The 24,209-nt window shown below is 44.1% G+C and overlaps 1 protein-coding gene across 2 annotated transcripts in view; it reads left to right on the top strand.

Moving 5' to 3' along the window:
* Pde7b (phosphodiesterase 7B) overlaps positions 1–22,528 on the top strand; it is a 304,571-nt gene extending 282,043 nt beyond the window's left edge. For both annotated transcript variants that reach the window (XM_021647353.2, XM_021647352.2), the window contains 5 exons: positions 1,313–1,404; positions 7,063–7,207; positions 9,936–10,032; positions 12,560–12,640; positions 19,058–22,528. In XM_021647353.2, the coding sequence (XP_021503028.1) occupies positions 1,313–1,404; positions 7,063–7,207; positions 9,936–10,032; positions 12,560–12,640; positions 19,058–19,260 (618 nt within the window). In that variant the 3' untranslated portion in view covers positions 19,261–22,528. The remainder of the gene's footprint in view (positions 1–1,312; positions 1,405–7,062; positions 7,208–9,935; positions 10,033–12,559; positions 12,641–19,057) is intronic.
* Positions 22,529–24,209: the final 1,681 nt, after the last annotated feature.

The following is a 24,209-nucleotide window of genomic DNA, read 5'->3' as shown; positions in this document are numbered from 1 at the left end:
TTTCTTTTTTTTTTTTTTCTTTTTGAACTGTGGCAAAATACACACTATAAAAGTTACCTTCTCAGCCATTCTAAAGTGTGTGATTCAGTGGTATTAAGTATAGTCATAATGGTACGCAGCTGTCATCACCCTGAGTCTCTAGAACATCTTATAAAATTCTATATCCATTAAAGCAAAAACTCCCCATCCTCCTGCCCCTCCCACCCCTGGCAACCACCTCTCCACTTTACAACTGTCACCACATAAGGTACCTCATATAAATGGAATTAAACAGTTTTCTTTCAGTTTTAAATATTATCTTTTTTAATTAATTTAAAATTGCTTATTAAATACTACAGAGGCCAGGCTTGGTGGTACATACCTATAATCCCAGAACTCAGGAGGCTGAGGTAGGAAGACTGACAGCTAAAGGCCAGCCTGGGGTAGATGTTAAGTTCAAGGACAGCCTGTAAGTGCTGCCACAGTGTTTCAGAAGAACCAAAATCAGAAAGACAAGCCTACACTAACAGTTCATGGGAGAAGCTAAACATAATAGATGTTCCCCAAAAGTGAGCTTATCAGGATAACTGGTCAAGGAAGCAGCTATAGAGGTCATTTCACTGACTTCACAAGCTACATATCAACACTCTGGTCATAAAGGTAGACAGGCTGTGCCCCTGACAGTCGTTCAACATCAGTCACTGGGGGCCACAGAGATGGCTCAGCCGGGAACTCCAGCTCCAGGAGAGGTAATGGCCTCTTCTGACCTCGGAGGGTGCCTGAACTCACGTGCACATATTCAGAACTAAAAAGACTATCTTACGGTAAAAGAACCAGCACCTCTCCAATAACAAGAAAACGTTGACTGGGACTGAGAAGTCTGACTGTGTGGCCAGCTGCCGTGGGAGCTGAGTATCAGTTCTTAGCAGCTAAGGTCAGCACAGCAGATACTCACGGAAGCTGCGGCACCCACCTCTGCTCGTCTTGGATGAAGTCAGGAATGCAGAGCACTGACACCTACTGTGAGCTGTTCCGGTTTCAAATGCTTCCCTTTGCTCTTCTCTGCGTAGGGCCGCCTCTGTGACCCATGGAAAGCAGGGATGGAGGCTCATGTATTTGGAACAGGATTAGTCAACCTAGATTCCTCAGGGCTCCCAAGGAACTCTGCACTCCCTGAGAGCAAGGCCATACATGGCCCTTTTACTTAAGTTTTCTTTTCTGGTTGGCCTCTGGCTGGAAAGAAAAAACTGGCTGCCCCCAAGGTGTGTTCAGCTGCGGAAGATCACTATCTAGCTCTCGTCTCCTTTACAGCTTTTGTTTTCTTTCTTTCTAGAATATGTCTGTACTGGAGAATCACCACTGGCGATCCACCATCGGCATGCTGCGGGAATCGAGGCTTCTTGCTCACTTGCCAAAGGAAATGACGTAAGTGCTGCAGAGATGAAGCAGTCTGAAGTGCACGCGATAAAGATAAATCGTGTTCTCCAGAGTGGGCTGGGGGCCCTGTCAGTAGCAGGGAGCCAGCTGCTGGGAGTCCTGCCCTCACTTGATTGTCCAGCAAGAGACTCAGTGTCAGGTACAAAAACCCAGAAAGGAATCTCTGTGTGCCCTTTGAAAGGGCCTGGGATGGTCTATGACCTAAAGCTGGGGGTCTGGGAAAGGATAATAAGCAGCTCTCCACTTTCACACTCTTCGCCAACAAGGCTCCACTTTGCCAAATTCCTGTCCCTTATGTTAGCAAAACTGTCCTCCCGTTTAGATCCAAAGAATAAATATTTGTCAAGAAAGAACATAGGAATTTGCAAGCTAGATTAAGGATTAGTCCAGCAAAGTTTGCTTTTTTCATTGCCAGTCTCAGGGGAAAGTGGGAGTCAGAAATATTTTGTTAAGCTGTAATTCATGCCTGTATTTTCTAGCAGTGTGAAAGCTGAGGCAGGAGGATCACTGTGAGACTGAGGGCAGCCTGGGCTACACAGAAAAACTCCACACTTCCAAAAATAAATAAAACAAAATAAATTAAATGCATTTATTAACTGAATTGATCTTAGCCTTTTTGGGGGGGGATTATTGATTTGCTTAATATCTTTTTTGTTTGTCTTTTTTTTTTCAAGGTAGGGTTTCTCTGTGTAGAACTTGCTCTGTAGACCAGGATGGCCCTGAACTCAGAGATCCTCTTGATTCTGACTCCCAAGTGCTGGGATTAAAAGTGTACAACACCACGACCAGCTGTCTTTTGCCTTTTAGGCAGAAAATATTAATTTTCATAGTCTACTGTTTGTCTGGCCTGAATCGTACTCATTTTCCTCATGGCCCCAGCTTAGCCAATATGCTGTTTTACAACAGCATCACTAATTCTGTTCTCTTTCATGGAAATGTGCAGGACCCACAGGACTTAGGCACGTGACAAAAATCAGCCATTGTCTTAAGGATATCTAGGAGTTTGAGGTACGGGTCACTTGTGCTCTGCCATAGGTCAGGCAGTGTTCTCTGGACTCGGAAGGTTTTCTCTGGACCTCTGAAAGCCATTTCACATAGCTCGCCAGCTCTGGAAAGAATGTTCAGCTTACAAGAGGAACTGAGTCTGGAAATAAAACAAGGCCAAAAAGCAAAAAAAAAAAAAAAAAAAACCAAACATGGGGAAAAAACAGGGAAAGAGAGAGAGAGAGGACGGGAAAAGAATATAACTGGGGGGCGAGGGAAGGAAGGAACAGAGGACCCAGTATGACCAACCATTCCCCCAAACCTGTCCTACTGATCTTTCTTGCTGCTTCAGTTAGGGTCCTCAGACTCCCACTCAAGCCTTCGGGTTGCATTAAAAATACCACTTATTTCTGAGCCATGGTGTCTTCCTGAGCTACTTTGTCTTCATGTTATAAATTGCTGTTGCTGGGAGACTAATTGTTACATAATAACAATCGTGAGCGGACTTTATAACAAAAGTTATATTCATCGTTATTAGTTTTTCTACCCTCAAGGAAGTACTTTAAGGTTATTTTTTCTAGCCTTTAGAAGCCAGATATGTTAAATGCAGAAACTAGGAAAAGCTGAGAAAAGTGCTCATTGGAGGCATAGTGAAGTTGTCATTTTTGAAGAGCAAAACAGTAGACAGAATAGTTACAGGTTCATATAGCTGAAAGAAGAAAAATACAAGAGGGGGTGGCCCTGTCGTTGAGGAATAGTCCACATTAGCCCAGCAGCTCTATTCCCTTTCGATGTGTTCTTAGTACAACCACATCGTAACAAAATGCAAGACATACATGCAGGCTCTGTGTGTTATTCTTTGTGGTCTTGTGTTTGTGTTTTGGTTTCCATGCGTGCCTGCCTGTCTGTATGTACAGTGCATACACTCCGGTGCACTCAGAGGCCAGAGAGGGCATCGTTACTGGAGCTGGAGTTGGTTACAGGAACTTGTGAGCCGTTCAGTGTGGATGCTAAGAACGAAACCCGAATCCTCAGCAAGAGCAGCGCGTGCCCTCAACCACTGAGTATTCCTCCATCCCATTTTTTAAAGGCTGTTCTCAGACAGGTTATCACTCTGTAACCCAAGCTGATATCAAACTCACAGCAAATCTCTTGCCTCAGTCTCTCAAGTGATGAGATTAGAGGCGCTGGCCACCATACCCAGCTTATAGTATACTTTCTAGCCTAACAGTGTTCACGTATTATAAAAAGGCTTTTTTCTACATCATCCAATATGTTACTGAAAGTTACTGTGTTGACTGTTTGTCAATATCGTTTCCAGATAGAAGTAATTATTCACTGTTGTTTGGAAATTAGATGGTTTCCAAATTATTTCGTTATGAATAACATGTTTATTTTTATAATAAAAATGAAGTAAAAGAGAACATGAAACTAGTATAATGTAGTGATACACTGTACTTGAGACAATAATACATCAATATCCACCTGATGAAAGAGTTCTCAGTACGCTCTTAAAGTGTCCATTAGATGTTTTAATTCTAATTTTATTTGTAGTTTGTTTCATTCTTGAAACTCCTCACATATGTACGTGCTGCCATAAAGCCATAACATCATCGATAAAGCATTATTTTGAAGTGAGGGATTTTCACTCTTGAAAATATTTTTTCACAGATGTAGGTGCTGCCAAAAAGCCATTACATGAGTAAGGAATGGTTTTGAAGCAAGGGATTTTTTCCTCTGGGAAAGGGACTTCTGTAAAAGTATAGCGAAGAAACATGATCAAATCTTTCTTTAGGTTGAGTGCCTGCTTACACACAAATCCATGCACTCCATTTGAAAAGTGGAAGGTATCATATTTATCACCTGAAAAATAGAATTGCAGATATAACAATATATTATTTTCCCTGCAATTTTGAAATCTAATATATATATATACATATATATATATTTCCCATGCTGTGATTCTCTGAATTTTAAAGATTCTTGTTACATATTATCACATTGTTTTTCTAAGAAGTTATACTTAGCTGTGTTGCCATTGATGACATTAATGAGTTGCAAGAAAATCTATCAATGAACAATCTCTCAAAGTGAGTTGTATCCTTTATTATATTTTAAATATTTACAATTTTCACATATATGTATATGCACACACACACACACACGCAAAGAGAAGATGAGTGTCTCTTTAATCACCGTGAACCTTTTACATAAGCTGACCCTGCAAAGATTTATATATTTATTAACCATTGCTACTTATTTAGAGACAGTATTTTTACTCTTTTCCCATTTTCTTATCACTGTTATTCATTTGTAAGAATGCTTTGTACATTATGTATAGTAGCCATTTTTTATATACTGTGAAAATTACTTGATGTTCTTAATTTGTCTTTCAATTTGACTCAGGATACAATCTTCCTAATTAACATGTTATAATTTCTGATTATAAATTTAATAACTATGCACATTTTTAAATGCATACAATATTGAAAAATATAAAAAAGAGAATCAACCATAATTCTACTTTACACATAATTTATTCTCTTTTACCACGGAGATCAAACTTTACTTTTTTGTATCCTGTTTTCTTACACAATAAACATAAGATTTCTGCATATCAATAAATATATCATAGTATGTAGCAGTTGCATAGCGCAAATATAGCAGAGTTATAATCTCCTCATGGGTTCTTTCCCCCAAGATGTTTTGTTACTAGAAGCAACAGTAAGATAAGCATCTTTACATTATATATCTTTCTAGTTACATCCTTGCTAACATGTTAATATAAATTTGTAGATGAGATTTTAATCATCTCATGTCTACCATCAAATGATTTTTACTCTACTCCTCAGTTACTCCCCAGACACATTGCACTAATTTGTATCTTGTACATCAGAGATGAACATACCCCATGATCTGGACATTTTACTCCTAATTTTGCATCCAAGATAAACCTTTGTGTGCATAATTAGAAGTACAAAAGCATGTTTATGAGGCATTTTTTCATAGTAGAAGCTAGAAGCAACTGAAAAAATGGATGCACACATCATAGTATATTATTATAATAGAACACAATATAATAATGACAATTATGTCAACACAGTTTGAAAACAATTTCAAGCCAAAAAGATAAGACAGGAGCCAGACATGGTGGCATACTACTGAAATTCCAGCATTTGGGAGGTAGAGTCAGGAATACCAGAAGTTCAAGGTCAGCCTGGCTACAGAGTAAGTTAAGGCCTTAACCTGGACTATATGAAATCCTGTCTCAAAACAAGAACAGCAACCAAAAACACCGACACGCCCTAGTCAGTGACTCTATACCCATGTACATAATGGCAACAACTGGGCTCAATTAACCAAAAAAGGGGGTAGCATGAAATTGAAAGGGAGGGAGGTCAGGGTGAAGGGATCTGGGACAGCTGAAGGGAAGGAATGTGGGAGGGTTTGGTGGAAATACATTGGACACGTGTATGACATTCTCAAAGAATAAGATTATGGTTAAAGAATAGGTAGTGCAAAGCCTACCTGCAAAACGGGATGGCAATATTATGTGCCAGGTAAACTTAAAGCTTGAAAGCAGCTAAAATTGGAGCATTTTGTTAACCGTGCACAGTGGCAATAAAACAAAGAGCAAAGGGGTAGTGGCAGCAGGCGCGCTGGAGACGGCACGGAAGCGGTACTGCACCCCGAGGACACTGGCGGACAGTGCTCTTTGACCCGGTGGTAATCGCAAGGGAGTCATGACTCATTAGACGGCCCAGCCGTGCTCCATGCGCTCTGCTTCTGCACGTTCCGTTTTTAAAGGTGAACTTGAACCACAGTTCGTGATCAGTCCTCCCTCCTCCTGACTGATTTCTGTGTGAGAAGCAAAGCCCTCCTCTGCACTATTTCTGTAAAATGTCCCATTTCTTCTGCGTCTTGTGTACGGTAGAAAGTGTCTCTTTCCTGCTGATTTTCAGTGGTATTCTCCTGTCTCTTTCTGGCCTGTCTATTTTGTGCTGTTACTGACTCAGCCCTCCTATAGTACCCTCACCATCATTGTCTCCCAAATATGCCCATTCGGCCGGGATGATGGCTCCCTGGCTAACAGCACTTACTGTTCTTCCAAACGACTCCAGTTTGCAGCACCCGCAGCAAGCAGCTCACAGACAGCTGTAACCTCAGCTCCGGGCAATCCAGCGCGCCCTCTTCTGGCCACTATGGGTACTGCCATACATGTGGCACCACACACACACACACACACACACACACACACACACAAATAAGACATAAAAATATTTTTAGACATTAGAGCTACTGCCACCACCTTCTCCTTCTCTACGAACATCTTAATGTTCAGGCGACTCTGAACTTTCAAAAAGCATATTCCAAACTTATATGATTTTTTTTTCCAAGTCTTTCTGTGCCCCTTTTAAATGTTGCTTTTCTTCTTCACTCTTTCAAAATTTCCCCCGTGGCAACTGTGGGAATGTGACCTGAGCACGGCTTCATCCGCCTGAGGTCTCAGTCTCTCTGTGCAGCAAGAAGACTTGCTCTCAGGCTGTGAGCCACTGGGCTGTTGTGTGGTAAACAAATTTAAAGAGGCCAGCCGCGTGAGAGAATCAATCGCCGCTATGTGCTGTGTGAATGTGTATTTCTCTTTTGTTCTTGTGGATACAGACAGGATATTGAACAGCAGCTGGGCTCCCTGATCTTGGCCACAGACATCAACAGACAGAACGAGTTTCTGACCCGCTTAAAAGCTCACCTCCACAATAAAGACTTGAGACTGGAGAATGTACAGGACAGACACTTCATGCTTCAGGTAAGTAGCAAAAGCCACCTAGCCTGGCCAAGCGAAAGCAATCAATGATTTTAGCACATTTGAGAAGGAGCTACAATCCGTGGTAAAGTCAGAGTCGTGACCTACTTTGTTAAAAGCTCAGGAAGGCACACAGCCGTTAAGTGCTCTCCAAACAACAAAATCCAGAAAGCAGAACGTCTCTCGTTTTTCCTTGTTTGCTAACTGCCTCCTCTCAGAGGAACCTCGACGGAACCTTGCACGTATCAGGAAGTGTGCAACCCCTCGTCTTGGTTACCATTCTGTCACTGGAAAGACAGGCAGGTGACCAAGAAAACTAACAGAAGAAAACATTTAATTGAAGGCTTGCTTACCACTTCAGAGGGTGAGTCCATGGCAATCGCAGCAAGGAGCCTGTCAGCACACACAAGGATGGCGCTGGAGCAGGAGCTGAGAGTTTACATGCTGAGACAAAGAGAAAGAGTTCACTGGGAGTGGCACAGGGTTCTAAAACCTCAAACCCACCCCCAGCAGCACACTTCCTCCAACCAATCCATACCGCCTAGTCCTTCCCAAACAGTTCCACCACTGGAAACCAAGCATTCAGATATAAAAGCTTTGTGGATCATTCTACACCCTTGTATAAGTACTACTATTTAAAAAAAAAAAAAAAAAAAAAAAACAGCTCTGGGAATCACACCCTGGAGAGACAGCCTTACCAGGAATGCCACAGCAAGGGCTATGCCCCTGAGCCACCAAGTTGGTCAGTGCCACAGTGGTGGCACTGAGGGCTGTGTCTGTAACTTGAGAGGGTATTGTTCATCGCAGTGCCATCAAACCCTGAAAAACACATAGCTTTCCTCCACCAGAGGCTTGTCCAGGTCGGCTTTGACTCTCTTCCTCCCTGAGTTTTTGCTCATGTGAGATTTACAGTTTTTTAGATAAAAAGTAAATAAATGGAATTGAATCAACTTGTTGAATTGGATCAAGCCCAACCCTGTCTGCTTTGGCAAGAGCCTTTATGAAGCAAGAGGGACAAAGTCAACCTCAGAGTTACAAGTTTGACCCAGTATCCGAATCAGAGCCTTCTTTGTGTTTTCTCTCAGAGTTAGGGTTAGGGTCATCCTGGTCCTTTCAGCACAGGTGACCGCGTGCCTAGCTGTGGACCCTGAGCTTGTCTAGACAGACCAGCTTTAACCTGAGACTGAGCCATAGTCATCTTGTTCCAGGCCTTCACATTGTAGCTACCCAAAGTGCTCAGTCCATGTCAGGAAACACCCTATTCCACGTGGAGGACGACATCCCTCCCCTTCTTTCTAAACCAGTATTCTAGTACCTAAGTGCTTAAAGTTAAGTACCTGAATACTCAGATATGGGCCAGATGTTGACCTAAATGACTCAGCAGCTTGTAACTGAAACATTAGACCCTTCGTTACAAAAGGAAGTCTCGCGAACTCAAAGGAATCTTGAAAAATCCCTAAAAGGACTTCTAACCCTTACTATGCCAACACACGTGCTGGTTCCCCCTCTAACCACGGAACAAACAACTGGATTTATATCTTGGTGCCATCCACGGCTCTCCTAGACCTCGGCACTCCTGGCCGCTCTGTATGACATGCTTAAGGTGTGTCAAAGCAATGGACATTGCTAGTGGGCCAGTCTCCCGGCAGCAGTCCCTTAAGAGAACCTGCCTGTCTGGGAATTCAAGGTAGCTCTACTGGAATCATCACTACTGACAAAAACCTGACAGCCACCCCAGGCCCAGAGCCATGTGCAGCAACCCAAGAAGCTCTGAGCTAGCGAGGCAAGTACAAGAGTCTTGGGTTTTGTGTGACTTAGCAGCTTGGCTGGTAGTCTGAACTTACTTACATCAACACAGACATGTAAATGCAAACACAATTGAAGACACACATGGAGAGTCAACATAAGAATGACTTCCATCACTGAGCCTGAACCCACAACCAGGGAGCTTGTATGGGCCTGACCTAGGCCTCCTGTATATATATTACAGTTGTGCAGCTTGGTGTTTTTGTGGGACTCCTAACAGAGGGAGCGGGGGCAGGGTGCTGTTTCTGACTCTTTTACCTGCTTTTGGGATCCTTTTCCTCCTACTGGGTTACCTCATCCAGCCTTAAGATGAGGGAAGTGTCATGTCTTATGTCAACTTGATATGCCATGTTTGGTTGATATCACTGAAAGGCCGGTCCTTTTCTGAAGGGAAATGGAGAAGTGGATGGGGAGGGAGAAGATGGAGTAGGATGGAGGAAGTGGGGTGATGGAGAAGGTAGGGGTATGGAAGAGGGAATGAAGGGGAAACTACAGTCAGGATGTAATATATGAGAGAATAAGTTAATTTTTAAAATTCAATGGAAAAAAAAGAGTGACTTCCAAATGATCATACTCGAGTCCGGCCAGATCCCTGCAGCAACCTGCCTCAGAGGGGTGAAACGAAGAAAGAGCCAGACCAGGGCTTTCATCAGCCTGCCCACCCCAAGTCTTCTCCAGAAAGCTGTGTGTCCTTGGACGGTGGCTCTTCTCTCCTCACTGCTATAAAGTGGGAGTTCTGAATGAAATGTTCTGTGCAGTTATGAATAACAGCTGTTTCCTGAAGAGGCCTGTTGGGCAAGCCCTCTGTAAATGTGGGCTTGGTACCCTGAGACAGACAGCTGGAGCTGGCAGCACCTTGGGCTGGGGTACATGGAAACTGAAGAGACACCACCTGACGGCTTCTCCCCGCCCTATCCATTCTCAGATTGCCTTGAAGTGTGCTGACATTTGCAATCCTTGTCGAATCTGGGAGATGAGCAAGCAGTGGAGTGAAAGGGTCTGTGAAGAATTCTACAGGCAAGGTTAGTAGAGCCCATGGCTGAGGCTGTCTTTCCCTTCTCCTTTTGGGCAATTAGCCTAATAAAACAGGGATGGTTAATCTGTCGTGACATTTGTTTTCCACCAGCTCCGATTATCCTAGCCTTTTTCTTTAACTCTCTTGTGAACCATCCAACCCTTTCATAGGGAAGAAAAACTTAAATAAATATCACAGATTTACTATGGAAACAATAAAAACACAATACAGTGAATGAAAGCAAGAGATACATACACACACAGCCATACACATGTATATATAAACATATATATGCATATATACACATATGTACATACAAATACATATATATCCATATATCTTTTTCCCTTTGTGGCTATAATAGTAAAATGGACAGTTCAGTTTTTGCCCTGACATTCATTTTCATGAGCTGAGCACAGCCTAGAGGCTAAGCACTGTTTGGAGGCCAATGTCTTCAACTCTGAGAGAATATTTTGGAGGCTTTTGTATGCCTTTTTCTCAGGTTCTTAAAATTTCCAATAAAACAGGTCAAAGTTAGCCAAGAACTGAGTTAAAGCATTCAAATGTAGTTTCAACAATAACATATGTGGATTTTTCTGTGTAAAGACAAACGGCCCTAAGGTAGAGCATAATTTTTCAAAGACTGCCTCCCTTTAGAAGGCAGGCAGTAAATCAGCAAGTAGAATCTTGACCCTGGGTGGGAGGCAGGCCTTTAAACTCAGCCTTGTTTCTTCAGGCTGGGTTTCAACATCCAGGATGTTTGTTCGGGCATCAGCAGTGCCCTCTTACTAGTGACAGGATCAGGCTTAACAGGCTGGGAACAAATAAAGCTTGAAGTGTCCCACATACCAGCTCTGTGGGGAGGTCAGACAGCAACAGTGAGCCTTTTTGAAAAACGTCCATTGACGGATGTGTCAATGACATCGTGATGGTTCCAAAGACAAAAGACAAAGTAGGGCTGGGTTCACACGGGGCCAGAGGCTCTGTTCATGCCACACTCTAGGAGCAAAAGTGCTCATGAAACTCGTATGACTCTGAAATTTTGTGTGCATTCAGTATGAGTCACTGGAAGTTAAAAACTCAGCAGGGTGTGGTGGCACATGCCTGTGATCCCAGCACTCGGGGAGACGGAGGCAGGCAGATCTTTGTGAGTTCGAAACCTCAGTTCTAGCTGACTGAAACATAAAGTCTCTACTGAGATCAGAACAAAAGGAAACATGATGAAGTTGGAGCAGAAAAGGCTTCAAGTAAGTCGGATGAGTGATAGACAGACTGTTGAAATAGCAGCGGGAGAGGAGGTTATGGCTGCAGTATTGAAAAATCAAGATTCTCTATCCCACTTGCTTTTGTTCCGATCATGTGCTGTGGTTGGTGTCAGTTGTGGTTCAAAGCTTGAATTTGCTCATCTGACACTTTATTCCGACTCTCAGCAACTTGGGTCAGGGTTCATACTACCCGGGCAGACATGGAGTTCAGGAACCGAAGCTGGTAACTACGAGGCATTAATGCTATTGAGCAATAAGGTAACTATAATGTTTCTTTGCAAAACAAAACAAACAAACAAAAAACCAGCCCTAGTAAGATGCATGCCTGCAGCACAGTAACCTAGAAAGACTAGAATGTTTGCCACTGCAGTCCCTACGCTGGAGCGGTCACAGGACAGGTCTCCTGGCTGACAGTCCTGCAGAAGTCCCGCCTGCTGTGAGAAGCCTGGACTCTGATCATCTGAATTCTCTTTCTTTCATAGCGCACATCTGCTAACTTTGTAGGAAGGACTCCCACACCCTTGATTAATGCTGTTCTGTCTGTCGGTTATGGACTTGGAATCACTTCACCCTGTCCCTGGCCGTTGGGCTTCTATCAACAGTTCTAGATAATAGTCTCTTTTCCTGATGCTGCTGTCAAGTCATCATTTTTTGTTGTCGCTGTTGCTGTGAGATGAGGTCTTCATAAGTAACAGGCTCTGGTCTCAGACTCACACTCTTGCCTCGGGCTCTAGAATGCAGAGCTGAAAGCATGGGCCACTGTGCCCAGCTGTGACAAATATCATGGATATAATACATTATGTTAAACAAAGAAAAACCCTTTAAATTGAGGCTTCAGACACAGATCGGAGAGAGGAAATGGTACCCTATGAACTAGGAAAACTGTCTGATCCTCAGGACAGAGATTAGGATTCCCCTCCTCTCCAGCCCTCAATACTTTAAAAAAGTAGAATTTCTGTGCAATTGTGAATACAGATTGATAGCTCCACAGTTAACCTAGTTTTTCAAAAAGGTTTTATTGAGCATCCACCTCTAGCTTGGTCTAATCTTCAACAAAACTTATTGTTATACAAATAATTACACAGAGTGTTACAGTTGCCACCAAGAAATAAGCTGCTTTCCACCATAATACCCCAAATGCTAATCACCAGCTTCCAGGTAAAGAAACAGTAACCCCCAGAGCAATTCCCTCCAACAGGGTCATTCAAGCTGTTGATGTACAGTCTATGAACTCTGAATTGACATGTGTTTCTTCTTCCTTCTTTTTAGGTGACCTTGAGCAGAAATTTGAACTGGAAATCAGCCCTCTTTGTAATCAACAGAAAGATTCAATTCCTAGCATACAAATTGGTAAGTTGAAATCTGTGTTTACTTAAAATGAACAGCTTGTCATCTCTGCCAAGAGTCGCAATGACAACAAAAACAACAACACAGCCTTCCAGAGATCTAAATGGCTGGGGCCAAGCAAATACTTTAATCATGACTGATCTTTTAGATAATTCTCAATTGAAAAATCGAGGTATGAGGCTTGTTACGGATCCTTAACTAACATTACTACTTAGTTTTCATATCAACCTTGGGATTTAGAATAGAATGAGAATCAAGAGAGGCCTGGTGGTACATACCTATAATCCAGGCCCTCGGGAGGATGAGCCACTAAGGTCATAGACTCAAAGCCAGACTAAACTGCACAATAAGACCCAGTGTAAAAAGCCAGGGGCTCAGAAAGCAGCTTGGAGGTGTAAAATGTGCGTGAAATGTGCAAGGCTCTAGTTCATCCCTGGCATATGCTGGAGTGATGACTTGGTCAGTAGTGTCTGTCAGGCAAAGTCCATGCTCGTAAGAGACCCTGTCTTGTGTAAGGAGGAATGGGGGGGGGGGAGATGGCTGTCAGTAATGTGCTGCCTCTCAGGCACACAAACATGAAGACCTCAGTTCAGGTCTCAGAACCTGCATAAGAAGCCAGGCGCTGGGGAGTGTCACACGGAGGACCCTGGAGCTCACTGGCCAGCTGTCCTGGCAGAACCAGTGACCTTCAGGTTGGGTGAGAGGCCACGTTGGCTGCATAAATGGCTCAGTAGTGAAAAGCGTGTAACGGCAACTCCAGAGGACCCAATTTTGGTTGCCCAGCGGCTCACAACTGCCTCTGGGGGCACTTGCACTTACGTGCCCATACCCACACACAGACTCACACACATGTATGTAAATTGAAATAAAACATTTTAAATAAATTTTAAAGAATGATTTTTAAAATAAAGGTAGATGGTAAGCTTGGAAAAACACCCACTGTACCTCTGACTTCCACACACATGTGTGCATATACACAAGTACATATATGCACACGCATGCACATGCATACATGAATCCACACACATGCACACACATTCACATGCATGCACACATAAAAATAAATAATAAATAATAAAGTAATAAATAAATAATAGTCATGAAAGGGGAGAGCAGATGAGAAGGACAACCAGCATTGACTTCTGGCTTCCAGCTGCCAGAAGTCAATGCACACTTTCACATGCAACCACGTACACACGTGCACACGCGGGCACACACAAAAGAACAGACTCAAGTCAGACTGAATTGTCCATTCACAGTCTCTCCAGGGTTTGAAGAGTGGAAGTCCAAATCAATCAGGCTTTAAGACCCCTCCCGTGAGAGCTAAGCGTTCAGCGCCCTTCAGTACGGGCTCAGAACAGTCACTCCCCAAGGGCAGTCCCTAGGCCTGGAATCCTGGAGCCCTGCTGTCCTCTGGTGGCCAGATGTCAGTGTTCCTCCACTCTTTACTTCAAAACATATTTCAGTCATGTTCTCATAAAACCACACTCACTCTCAAGCGTGGATTGCGGTAAGCTGTTTACGTATGTTTAAGTGTGCATCCAGAATGAAGATTACTTTATCACGTGACACATAAGATCTTTATGCAAATCAAGTGGGGAAAGTTTACTTCCTTCACTTTGCTGAAGGAAGTATGCTTGCTCCATGTCTCAATCCCATCTGTATGTGAAGATAGCCTTTCTTTTCCTAGAGGTGCTTCCATTAAAACAAAACACAGCTTAAACTCTTTTCCGTAACAGACTCCATCCTTGACAGCTAGCTGTTTGCAGTTTTGCACAGACCCCTCAGAGGCCATTGCATTCGTAGGGTTGTAGGTCTCAAAGCTTAATGCTTTGGAATTGGGAGGAAGGGGGCATCTGCAAAGATCAGCTGAAAATGAGAGGGTGTTAGAATGTTCTGCTGACAGTCCTGGAGAGTGGCATCTAACCCATAGTCCCATGGAGAGTCATAAACAGGAAACAGAAAGCACTCAAACACAGCCACAAAGATCTACTGGAAAGCACACATACTCAGATGCTGAGTATGCTGAGGGGTTGATAGGTTAGTAAGAATCCTTTTTCCCAAACTGCCTTTAGTATTCGCATGCTGTTTTCATAATTAAACTGATTCACCCCCAACTCCTGCTGAGGTGAATTAGGAGTGTTTTAAAAATAAATAAATAAATAAACCCTTGCTGAGACATAGGGGCACACGCTTTTAATCCTAGCACTTGGGAGGCAGACGCAGGCGGATCTCTGTAAGTTCAGGGCCAGCCTGGTCTACAGAGTGACTTCCAGGACAGCCAAGGCTTAAAAAGGAAAGAAGAGAAGAGAAAAGAAAAGCAGAGAAGAGGACCCAGGGTAAAGGGCATCTCAAAATTACTGGGGGGTGAAGATGCAACCACAGAGATGCAGCCTGACCCCCTGGAGTCCAGCCCTGCTCTGTGCTTTTGTTTTATAGGAGGTTTTATAGGTAGGGTTCCTAATTCTGAGACTCCCTTTGTTAAGCTCTGGGTAGAAAAAAAAATCTTGCCACGTTAGTGTTTATAACGCTCTGAGTCACACGTTCCCAAATACAAACATTCACACCATTTAGCATCCAGCCCAGATCGGAAAGGCAGGGCTGACTTCAGAGCTCTGTCCTGTTGTTGTCATGAGAACACACATATTTTGTCTCATCTTATGCCCCGGTTTTCAGCTTAGTGATATGTGGTTGCCATAGATACTGCCTCTAAAAATGGGATGGGGAGTGAGTAAAAAGGGAACTCCCATGGCTACTACATCAGAATAACAATAATAAAAGAAAGAGACGGTGATTATAAAACAGCATCCCATTCATAACTCTTCCTGTTACACGGCTGCCAGCTCTCACAGGTTCAGGTGAGGAAGGGTGACAAGGGAGATCGGACTAAACTGGGAAAAACTAAACAAATCAAAAAAAGTCTAAGATGCTGCAGGCTCCAGCCCCACATATAGATCCATTCCTCCACTCCACAATGTAGCTATTTTCTCTCTTCTGAATCCCCCTGACTTAAGCAGCAACTCTTGTCTATGACTATTGTACTGAGTAATAAGGACACCTAGTATAACCTTTTTTTCCTTTAGCTTTGATAATTCCACACATGTAATGAAATCTGACCACATCTACGCTCCATCTCCCCCTCCAACTTTCTGCACAGTTCCACAGCACACACACATGCACACACACACCAACTTCATGTCTTTTATTTTTTGTGACCCAAGTCCAATTAGAGCTGCCATAAGTTTTTAAGTGCATGGATGTGGAGGCGTTCACTGGAGCCTGGGCGACCTGCCAGTGGTTACAGTGGTTACATCCTATATATATATATATATATATATATATATATATATATATATATATAAAATCCCTGCCCCAGCCACTGTCCACTGCCAAAAGCAACTCAGTACAGTCAGGCTTAAAGATGATCCACCCCGGCTCTGCAGGAACTTTAGCTGCCTTACCATGGTATAGGTCTCGTGTGGGTATCCACGGCTGCTTAGTTCATGAGTGTGGCAGCCACATCATTTCCAGAGGACAGCTTCTCTCAGCATTCCTCCACACCCTCTGATTTTACATTCTTTTTGTCTCCTGTCCCACAGTGCTCCCTGAGCCTCTGGAAAGGGGCAGGGGAGGGTAGGCTAATACAGATGTCTCATTTAACGCTCAGTACCCAGTCTCCTATTCCTAGCGCTTTGGCTAATTCCGCCTTTCTCCACTGGCTGCTGTGTACTGCAGAGGGGGCATGTCTAACCAAGGTCGGGAGGGACCTGGATCTGCCGGTATGAACACAATTTAGAGAAACAAGCTCTTCCCTAGAGCCTGTGACCTCGATGGCCGTGAACTCTACATTAGGATCGCAATGCCAGACAAGAAATTCTTTCCTGTGGAACAGGCCTCCAACCCAATCAGGGAGTGATCGGTTAACTCACAGCACTCTGGTGTGCCAGTAGGCACATCGTGTTTAACAGGTCAAAACTGTGGCATGCAGCTTCCAGCACCAAGTGAAGCCATTGTTCTCCAAAGCAACCTGCATAGCATCTTCTGGCACAATGAAAGCTAGCTACCGCGGAGGAAGTCTCCCAGTCAGTTTGAGGCTTATCTCTCTATAGCCTTCGTCAGAATTGGGTGGTGTCTTCAGCAGTGGGCTCTCACGATGCAGTTGTGGTGGGTAGCCATGGCAACAGCCTACATTGTCTTGGAGACCTTTGGGCGGTATCCCATGCCTTGTACTGAACTTTTCATTTAACAATCCATGTCTTCAGAGAGAGGCAGTGCCCACCTCTGCAGGACAATTCCATTCAAACTTTCTTTTTTAAGTTGTATTTTGAAGTGAGATTGCTAACGAATGGGTTCCTGTGAGACTTTTCCATACACCTTTAATTCGCAGTAAGCCGTGCACTCCCCCTTTCCTTGCTCCATCTCCCCAACAAATGATTAAAGAGTGTGCTGCTCTACCTCTCTCTTTCCTGACCCAATCCAAAAGGAGATATTCCCGAGCACAAGTCTTATTTAGGTTTGATCTTCTGTTGAAGTCATTTATATTTTCCCTCTTGCACACCCACTCCCCCACATCCAGTGTTTTTAAAAGACACAAATGAATCTCTGATTGGTGAAGTCTATAGGAAGGCGAAAAGAAGTTTCCCTCAACCTTTGTTGTGTTAAAATCACTATTCCCCCCTTCCCCTCCCACCACGTCAGGACCGTACCAGGTAGCCCAGGTAGCGGAGCTCGTCCCAGAGAAGAGGGAGCCGGGCAGCCCAGGGTGGAGCAGTTCCCAAGCCCAGCTGACGCTTAGGTAGACTTAAACTCACTTTCCTATCTAGATCAAGAAGTCTTCCTACAAAACCAGTATGAACAGAAGCAATTCCAGGGTAACGCCAGGAAGAGATGAGCCGCATTCTTTTTCTTTTTCTTGTTTAATATTGGGTCTATAACCTTTCTACTTAGGAAGCAGCACTTTCTAAGATTCATACTTCGAATTTTAGAAGACTATCGTTTTGCATTTTTAAATGTTAAGTATCTATCCTTTTCTAGCGTAAAGTGATGTAAACTCAAGAACAGCAAGTGCAAAGGGAAATCCTTATTGCTGACACTCATCACCATTTTAGCATGATCAATCAGACATGAAACCACTGGCCTCAGCGTCTTTCCTGAGTTTGGGTTATCTCAATGACACAGCACAAGCTTTAAATCACACTTCACATAAAAGACTTCAGACATGCATACTAACCTCTTACACTGCTGCATCCTTCTCCCATCTCCCTAGCAATTTCCACAGGCCAAATGTCTGCTCTTTGTTCAATAATAGCTTCATATCAAATCTTATAATTCACATGTTTATAAATATAAAGGGTTAGTTACTGGAAAATATGTTATGACAAAAAAAATCTGCCTTTTTTCTCATACTTCCATTTCAAGGAAACACAATGAAATGTAAATAAATCCAAGCTTGTGATAATTCCAATAATTCCATGTTGTCCAGAAAGTTATCTTTGTTAGTATAGAAAACACATTAACAGTAAGATAGGATTAGATGGCAATGAGTGTTCAGTGACTAAGACAACAGATATACTTTATCTGGGTGTGAGTACAGAATCCTGTAACTTAGCACTCTGGAGGTCGAGACAGGCAGGCCCTGTCAGGAAGGGGCTTGGAAGAAACTAGCAAGTCTAATATCAGACAGTCCTTTGTAGTCACCAAAGCAGGGTTTCTTCTTGCAGGTAAAAATGTGTATCCAAGGGCCTGGGCATGTGCTCAGTTGTAGAGCTACCTGGCATGAGCCAAGTTCTGAATGCACCCTTTCTTAGCTCTGTCTTGACAATGAATGTTTGCAGCTGGGCATGGTGGCACATGCCTGTAATCTCATCGTCTGGGAGGCTGAGGCAAGAGGCTAGCCTAGGCTACATAGTGTGTCCTTGCCTCCAAAAGATAAAATAAAATACTCAAGGAAAATGAGTTCATTTAAGATGCGGTTGCCTGCTGTCATCGACAGCAAGTCAATACTATAAAATAATAATCTCGAAAAGCATCCCGCCAGGGAACCTGAATGAAATCTTTCCCAATCCCTGGTGTCGTCTTCCTGTATTTCCTTCCCTCTCCACCTGCCTTCCCTAGTTCCATACACTTCTTCTTTTCTGCTTGTCCGTCTCTGCAGATAACAACAGCTATTATGTTCACTAAGTCAGGAGCTTTCACTGTTTAACGGCTGTTGAGCCGTTTACAACAAGAATTCTGTGGGTCTGGTTGGTACTCAGCTCCTCTTCCCAAAGAAGAGAAAGAAGGACCCCTTAAGCGGGAGCCACTAATCTAAGGCTAATCCCCCTGTCTGTCTGTTAGCCCCGGCTGCACTGCGGCTGTCGGGGAGTGAAGGGGGTGGCCTGATCCCTGGCGGTGACCTCTTCTGTGGCCTTGCTGTTGCAGGTTTCATGACTTACATCGTGGAGCCGCTCTTCCGCGAGTGGGCCCGGTTCACCGGGAACAGCACCCTGTCGGAGAACATGCTAAGCCACCTGGCGCACAACAAAGCGCAGTGGAAGAGCCTGCTGTCCAAGCAGCACAGACGCGGGGGCCCGGAGGCCGCGGGGCCCGAACCCGAGGCCGCGGAGGAGGGCGCCGCGCCCTGAGGCCGCCGGAGCCTGCAGGAGCTGCCCCGCCGCAAGCTCTGGGTCGCCCGCGCCCCGCGCCTGGCCTGCCGCGGACCGCCTCGCTTCCCTGAGTGGACAGAAGCCCAGCGCTGGCTGCCGAAACGAGCGGCCCCGTCCCTTGGCGGAGCGGCTTCCGGGGCGGCTTCCCCGACAGAGGAGACTGGGAGTAAGAAAGGGGTGCTCCTGCCGTGTCCCGCCCCGGCCCCGTCACACCGAGCCGCAGGGGCTCCCGAGGCCAGAGCATGCTAGGGTTCGCCATCTGACAGCTGACCTGCATGACAACACCAGCATACTCGGAACTGCGAGACTGGTCTTCAGCGCCAGAGCACAAACGGGAGTGCGAGAGAAAGTACCTTCTATTTTAATAATAGTTGTTATTACGAAATAATAATAAACCTTTTTAACTTTTCTATTTCATGCACCAGACAATGGGTCTAGAACTCTGGACTAAGGAAACTCAGTGTACCCAAACCTAAGAGGGGGTTCGTTGTTTTGCTAGTGACTCCATGCCGCTTCGGGTCAGAGACGCGGCACCTTTGCGGTTTCTGAAACCGTGTTTCCCCTCCCATCGGGTGGAAGGTGCTGCGCAGTTCATTCTTTTGCACCGTTAGCCAACCTGTCTTTTCCGGATTCAGCGGCCTGTTTATATTCACACGTGTACATTTTCTGTAAATACCAAACGCTACTGATTCCCATGCCAAAATACACGAGTATTATGGGATTGCTACCTGTATAAACAATGGCACTGTGAACAGAATACTGTTAGTTTTAATACAAGAGAATGCATTTGTACATATGATATAGAGTTTATTGATATACTGTTGTTCGCAGATAAAGGCCTTAACTTTAAACATCTTTCCTCTTCCCTAAGCTGCCCAACCTAAATCCTTACAGATGTCTTTCTGAACTGCCTGCTCCCAACAACCATCTCTCTCTGCTTTCCCCGCTGAGGTCAGAGGCCGAAAACTGAGTACCATCTTGGAGGAAACCTTTTTTGGAAGCTTCTCGGGCATTCCTCCTGAGATCATAGTTTTTGGTCTATGGCACCAAGTATGGTTTCCTTAGGTTAATGACGCCCTTTCAGGAAGACACAAGTCACTCTCCAGTGGGGGAATGTTGCACACTGTTTTCACAAACCAGCTGATAAGCTTGTGTTTATGTGACTCCTGTTATGGAACAAGGGGTGCCTCGGCCTCCCAAGAGCCTCAGCAGGTCTCAAAGGCCTTCTGTGACCCTGTCACCTGGCTGTCAGGGAACTCCCTGCTCCCATGCCACACATTTGTCTGATATGGCTAAAAACCAAAGTCCCTTCGGTCCATGATTGGTTGGTGTACAGTTCTTTGGTGTTGATAGTAACTGGATATTTCTTTTTTCTTCTTCTATAGTTTCATGTGAACAACTGCCCAAATGTTTAGCTGAGTTTAATATTATTTAAGTAAAGAAACTGTTTCAGTTTTATAAGAGATTTTACCTTCCTAGCAGGTCAGTGTGGCTCATTAAGGCTGCGGCCGGCAGGGTCAGCTCGGAACCATTGCCCCTCTTCCGCAGGCTGCAAACCCCTGCGTATTCCGGCATTCTTACTCAGCCAAACTGTGTGTTGAGCCTTCTCAGACGCTCTAGCATGACTCATGTTAGGTGGAAACTGCCAGTGGCCCTCTCTCTTTACCTTGGCGTGCGGTGGGAGAGGGAGCATTTCTGCCACGATCAAGCCGCTTCTCAAGCTCATCTCCTAAGCGCAAATGATGTGGGTCTTTTTGCTTCTCCCTAATAACACAAGCGACCTGTTGGAAACTCGACTGGCCTGGACTATGTTCCTACTGAGAGACTGGGGCTTGCAGACTCAAGGTTTTGGAAGGAATTGGAAAGTTGATTATATTTTCATTAAGGTAAGCAAGATTGTCAGATGAGGGCTAAGGAAAAGTATGAAGAGCCTGTGAAAGGGGTGGATGAAATACTGAAATCCCCGGTGTGGGTGAAAGGGAAGTTGTGGGAGCTACACACTGACTTTTGTTTTCGGTGTCAGCCACAGCATTCTGAAGCTCTGAGCGTAACCAAGTCTTCAGATGAGAACACAGCAGATGGATTCCTGCTTCAAACTCTCATCTTGGGCCGTAGTACTCTGGTTTATGCATAGGAGAGAAAAATCAAGGAAATCAATTGTTCAGGATGACAAAATAGAAATGGTAAAGAAAACATTGTTTCTGGCCTAAACCTGGGGCTTAGGAAGTAGATTTTGCTTGAATTATAATTATATTGTAATTTAACTAGGATAGGGCAGTCTTAGTAGTTCCAGGTTTATAGAGCAAAGGATTTCACGTTGTAAGTTAGTCCTAAAGATGAGACAAAAAATAAATAAAACTACTAAACACCCAGTGCTTAAAACACATGTTAATAAAAATCAGAAGTAAAGAGAGCCTGATGTATAAAGCAGACACACCTGCCCTTGTTTTTCTGTCTGGAAACTTCTTGAGCTCTTCATTTGTTAAAAAAAAAAAAAAAAAAAAAAGTGAAAACTCTTCTTTTTGCCTGCCAGTGGCTGCCTGGGAGTAATTTAATACAGGATGTCCAATTCGTAGTGGAGACGTGGCTCTTGATGCACGTGTCAGCCGAGCTTTGAAATCTTCATCTGCTAGCCCACCTAGCTAATGGAGCATCGGCTGTTGAGTTACTGAGCTAATTCCTACATTGCTTAAAAAGGAAGAACTCAAAGAACTATTTTTTTTTTTAGTAAGTCAAAGCCAAGATCTCAGTGAGAGAGATAAAGAAGAGAGAGGAGGGAGGAAGAGAGAGAAAGTGAACACTGCCAGCCCTGATAATCAGCTCCTTCTTCACAGTCATCAATACACAGTCAGACCTGATACATGAAACCCTGTCAACCCATATTCCCCTGTTAGGTTAAGTAAAAACTAGCTGTTTCTCCCTCTCCCTGCTTACAGCTTCCCTGGAAGGGCCTCAGAGCACATCTGCAAGTCCGTCTCCAGATAGCCCTTCCTGTGAAACAGTTGTGTGGCCTTTTGTGTTGACTCAGATCTGCTCACTGGCTTGGATTTGGTTATGAGCTTGTATCTCACTGCAATCCTCATGCTTTGTTCTTTTAGGACTGTAAAACTGTGTCATCTTGTGTACACATGTAATGTTTGGGGAAAAAAAACAAACTTGTGAGTTCTGCTCAAAAATGTGGCCGAAATATCCATTGGCATGTCTATCCAGATGAACATTTAAAAATAAAGATAATTTCTTTAAAATATCACAGTATAAAAATATCCTGATTCTCCCCAAGTAACACATCCAGCCAACCAAATGGAAATGTTACTGATAAGAAATATTCAAAGAGCCCAGTTGCAAACATGGTCTGTGTGACTCCTTCCCCCAGTGCTGCAGAAATGTCTATCTGGAGAAAGACATCACTCACTCCTTGTCTGTCATGAAGTGAAGGATTGCCTTCCCTCGGATTCTGCATTTTCCAGAATCCTCTGTTTCTCTGCTTCACATTTCCCCGGCACGTGTACGAATGAGGATGCAGTGAGGACTATCATTACATATACTCCATACCTCTTTTGTTAAGACTGTTCTTCAGAATCCCACTGATTCCTGAATGCCCCACAAGAAAGCAGAACTCCTTTTCAGCTGTGTGTGCTCTGTAGCAGAAGGTCAACATCACAGGACACAGTGGCAGTCCAAGTGAAGATCAGACACGAGTCGGGCAAGCATGGGGGCCTAGCTGATGCTGTCAGGGAGGTGAAACATGTGAGCATGAAAAGGGCAATTCAGTACTGATGGAAGAGCTCCCACACCCTGATGCTGGGTCTGAAAGGCCTGGGTCCTGCAGTAGCCTATCTGACTTGTAAAGAAAGAGCAGTGTTGCCAGGGAGTGCTTCTCTTTTGTTTATTTCATCTTGCTTTTTTTTCTTTTTTTTTTTTTTTTTTTTTTTTTTTGGTTTCTTTTGAGACAGGGTCTGGTCTCAAACTGGTAGAAATCCACCTGTTCTCCTACTGAGTGTAGGCTGGGATTAAGGCATATGCCACCATACCCAGCCAGGGAAGTGCCTCATAAAGACGCAGTGACATGCCCATGACAGCAGCTGAAACAAACCACCTCAAAGAGGCAAACGCTGGAGGAAGAACGCCTTCTGGAACAGAAATAAGTTTCATTCCCCGTTCTGTGAATAATCACTCCAAAATTGTTTCCAAACTGCAAGACTTTTTCTACTACTGCTATGGCAATTAAAAGACATTGCTTCCAGGGGCTGGACCAATGGCTCAGCAGTTGCGTTTGCACTGCTCTTGCAGTGGACCCAAACTCAGTTTTCAGCACCCACACAAGGCACCTGCCTGTACTCCAGGCTCGACACCCTCTTCTATCCTCTGCAAGTGCTGGATTCATGCTCACACGTGAACACACAGAAACACACAGCTAAGACATTTTAAAAAAGAAGACAAAATCTTTAGGGGCTGGAGAGATGGCTCAGCAATTAAGAACATTAGTTGCTCTTGCAGAGGGCCTGAGTTCAAGACTCAGTACCCATAAGTTGTTCACAACCATCTGTATCTCCAGTTACAGGGCATCTGACATGCTGTACTAAACTTTCAGTAAATAAATAAAAGTCCCCTCCTGGCACAATGCATAAATCTTAACAAATAACCACTCATATGAGGTCAAGAGACTGAATAGCAAAAATGTAGTAAGAAAGTGGTTGGCTATACAGTACAGTCTGACAGATTTTTTTGGTTTTAGTTTAAAATTTTATAATTTATTAATTACAGTTTACTCACTTTGTATCCCAGCTGTAGGCCCCTCCCTCACCCCCTCCCAATCCCACCTTCCTTCCCTCTTCTCCTCCCATGTCCCTCCCCAAGTCCACTAGTAGGAGAAGCCCTCCTCCCCTTCCATCTCACCCTAGCCTATCAGGTCTCATCAAGACTGGCTG

Source organism: Meriones unguiculatus, chromosome 20 (assembly GCF_030254825.1).
Source record: "Meriones unguiculatus strain TT.TT164.6M chromosome 20, Bangor_MerUng_6.1, whole genome shotgun sequence".
NCBI classification, from domain to species: Eukaryota; Metazoa; Chordata; class Mammalia; order Rodentia; family Muridae; genus Meriones; species Meriones unguiculatus.
This window is presented reverse-complemented; position numbering and strand designations above follow the sequence as displayed.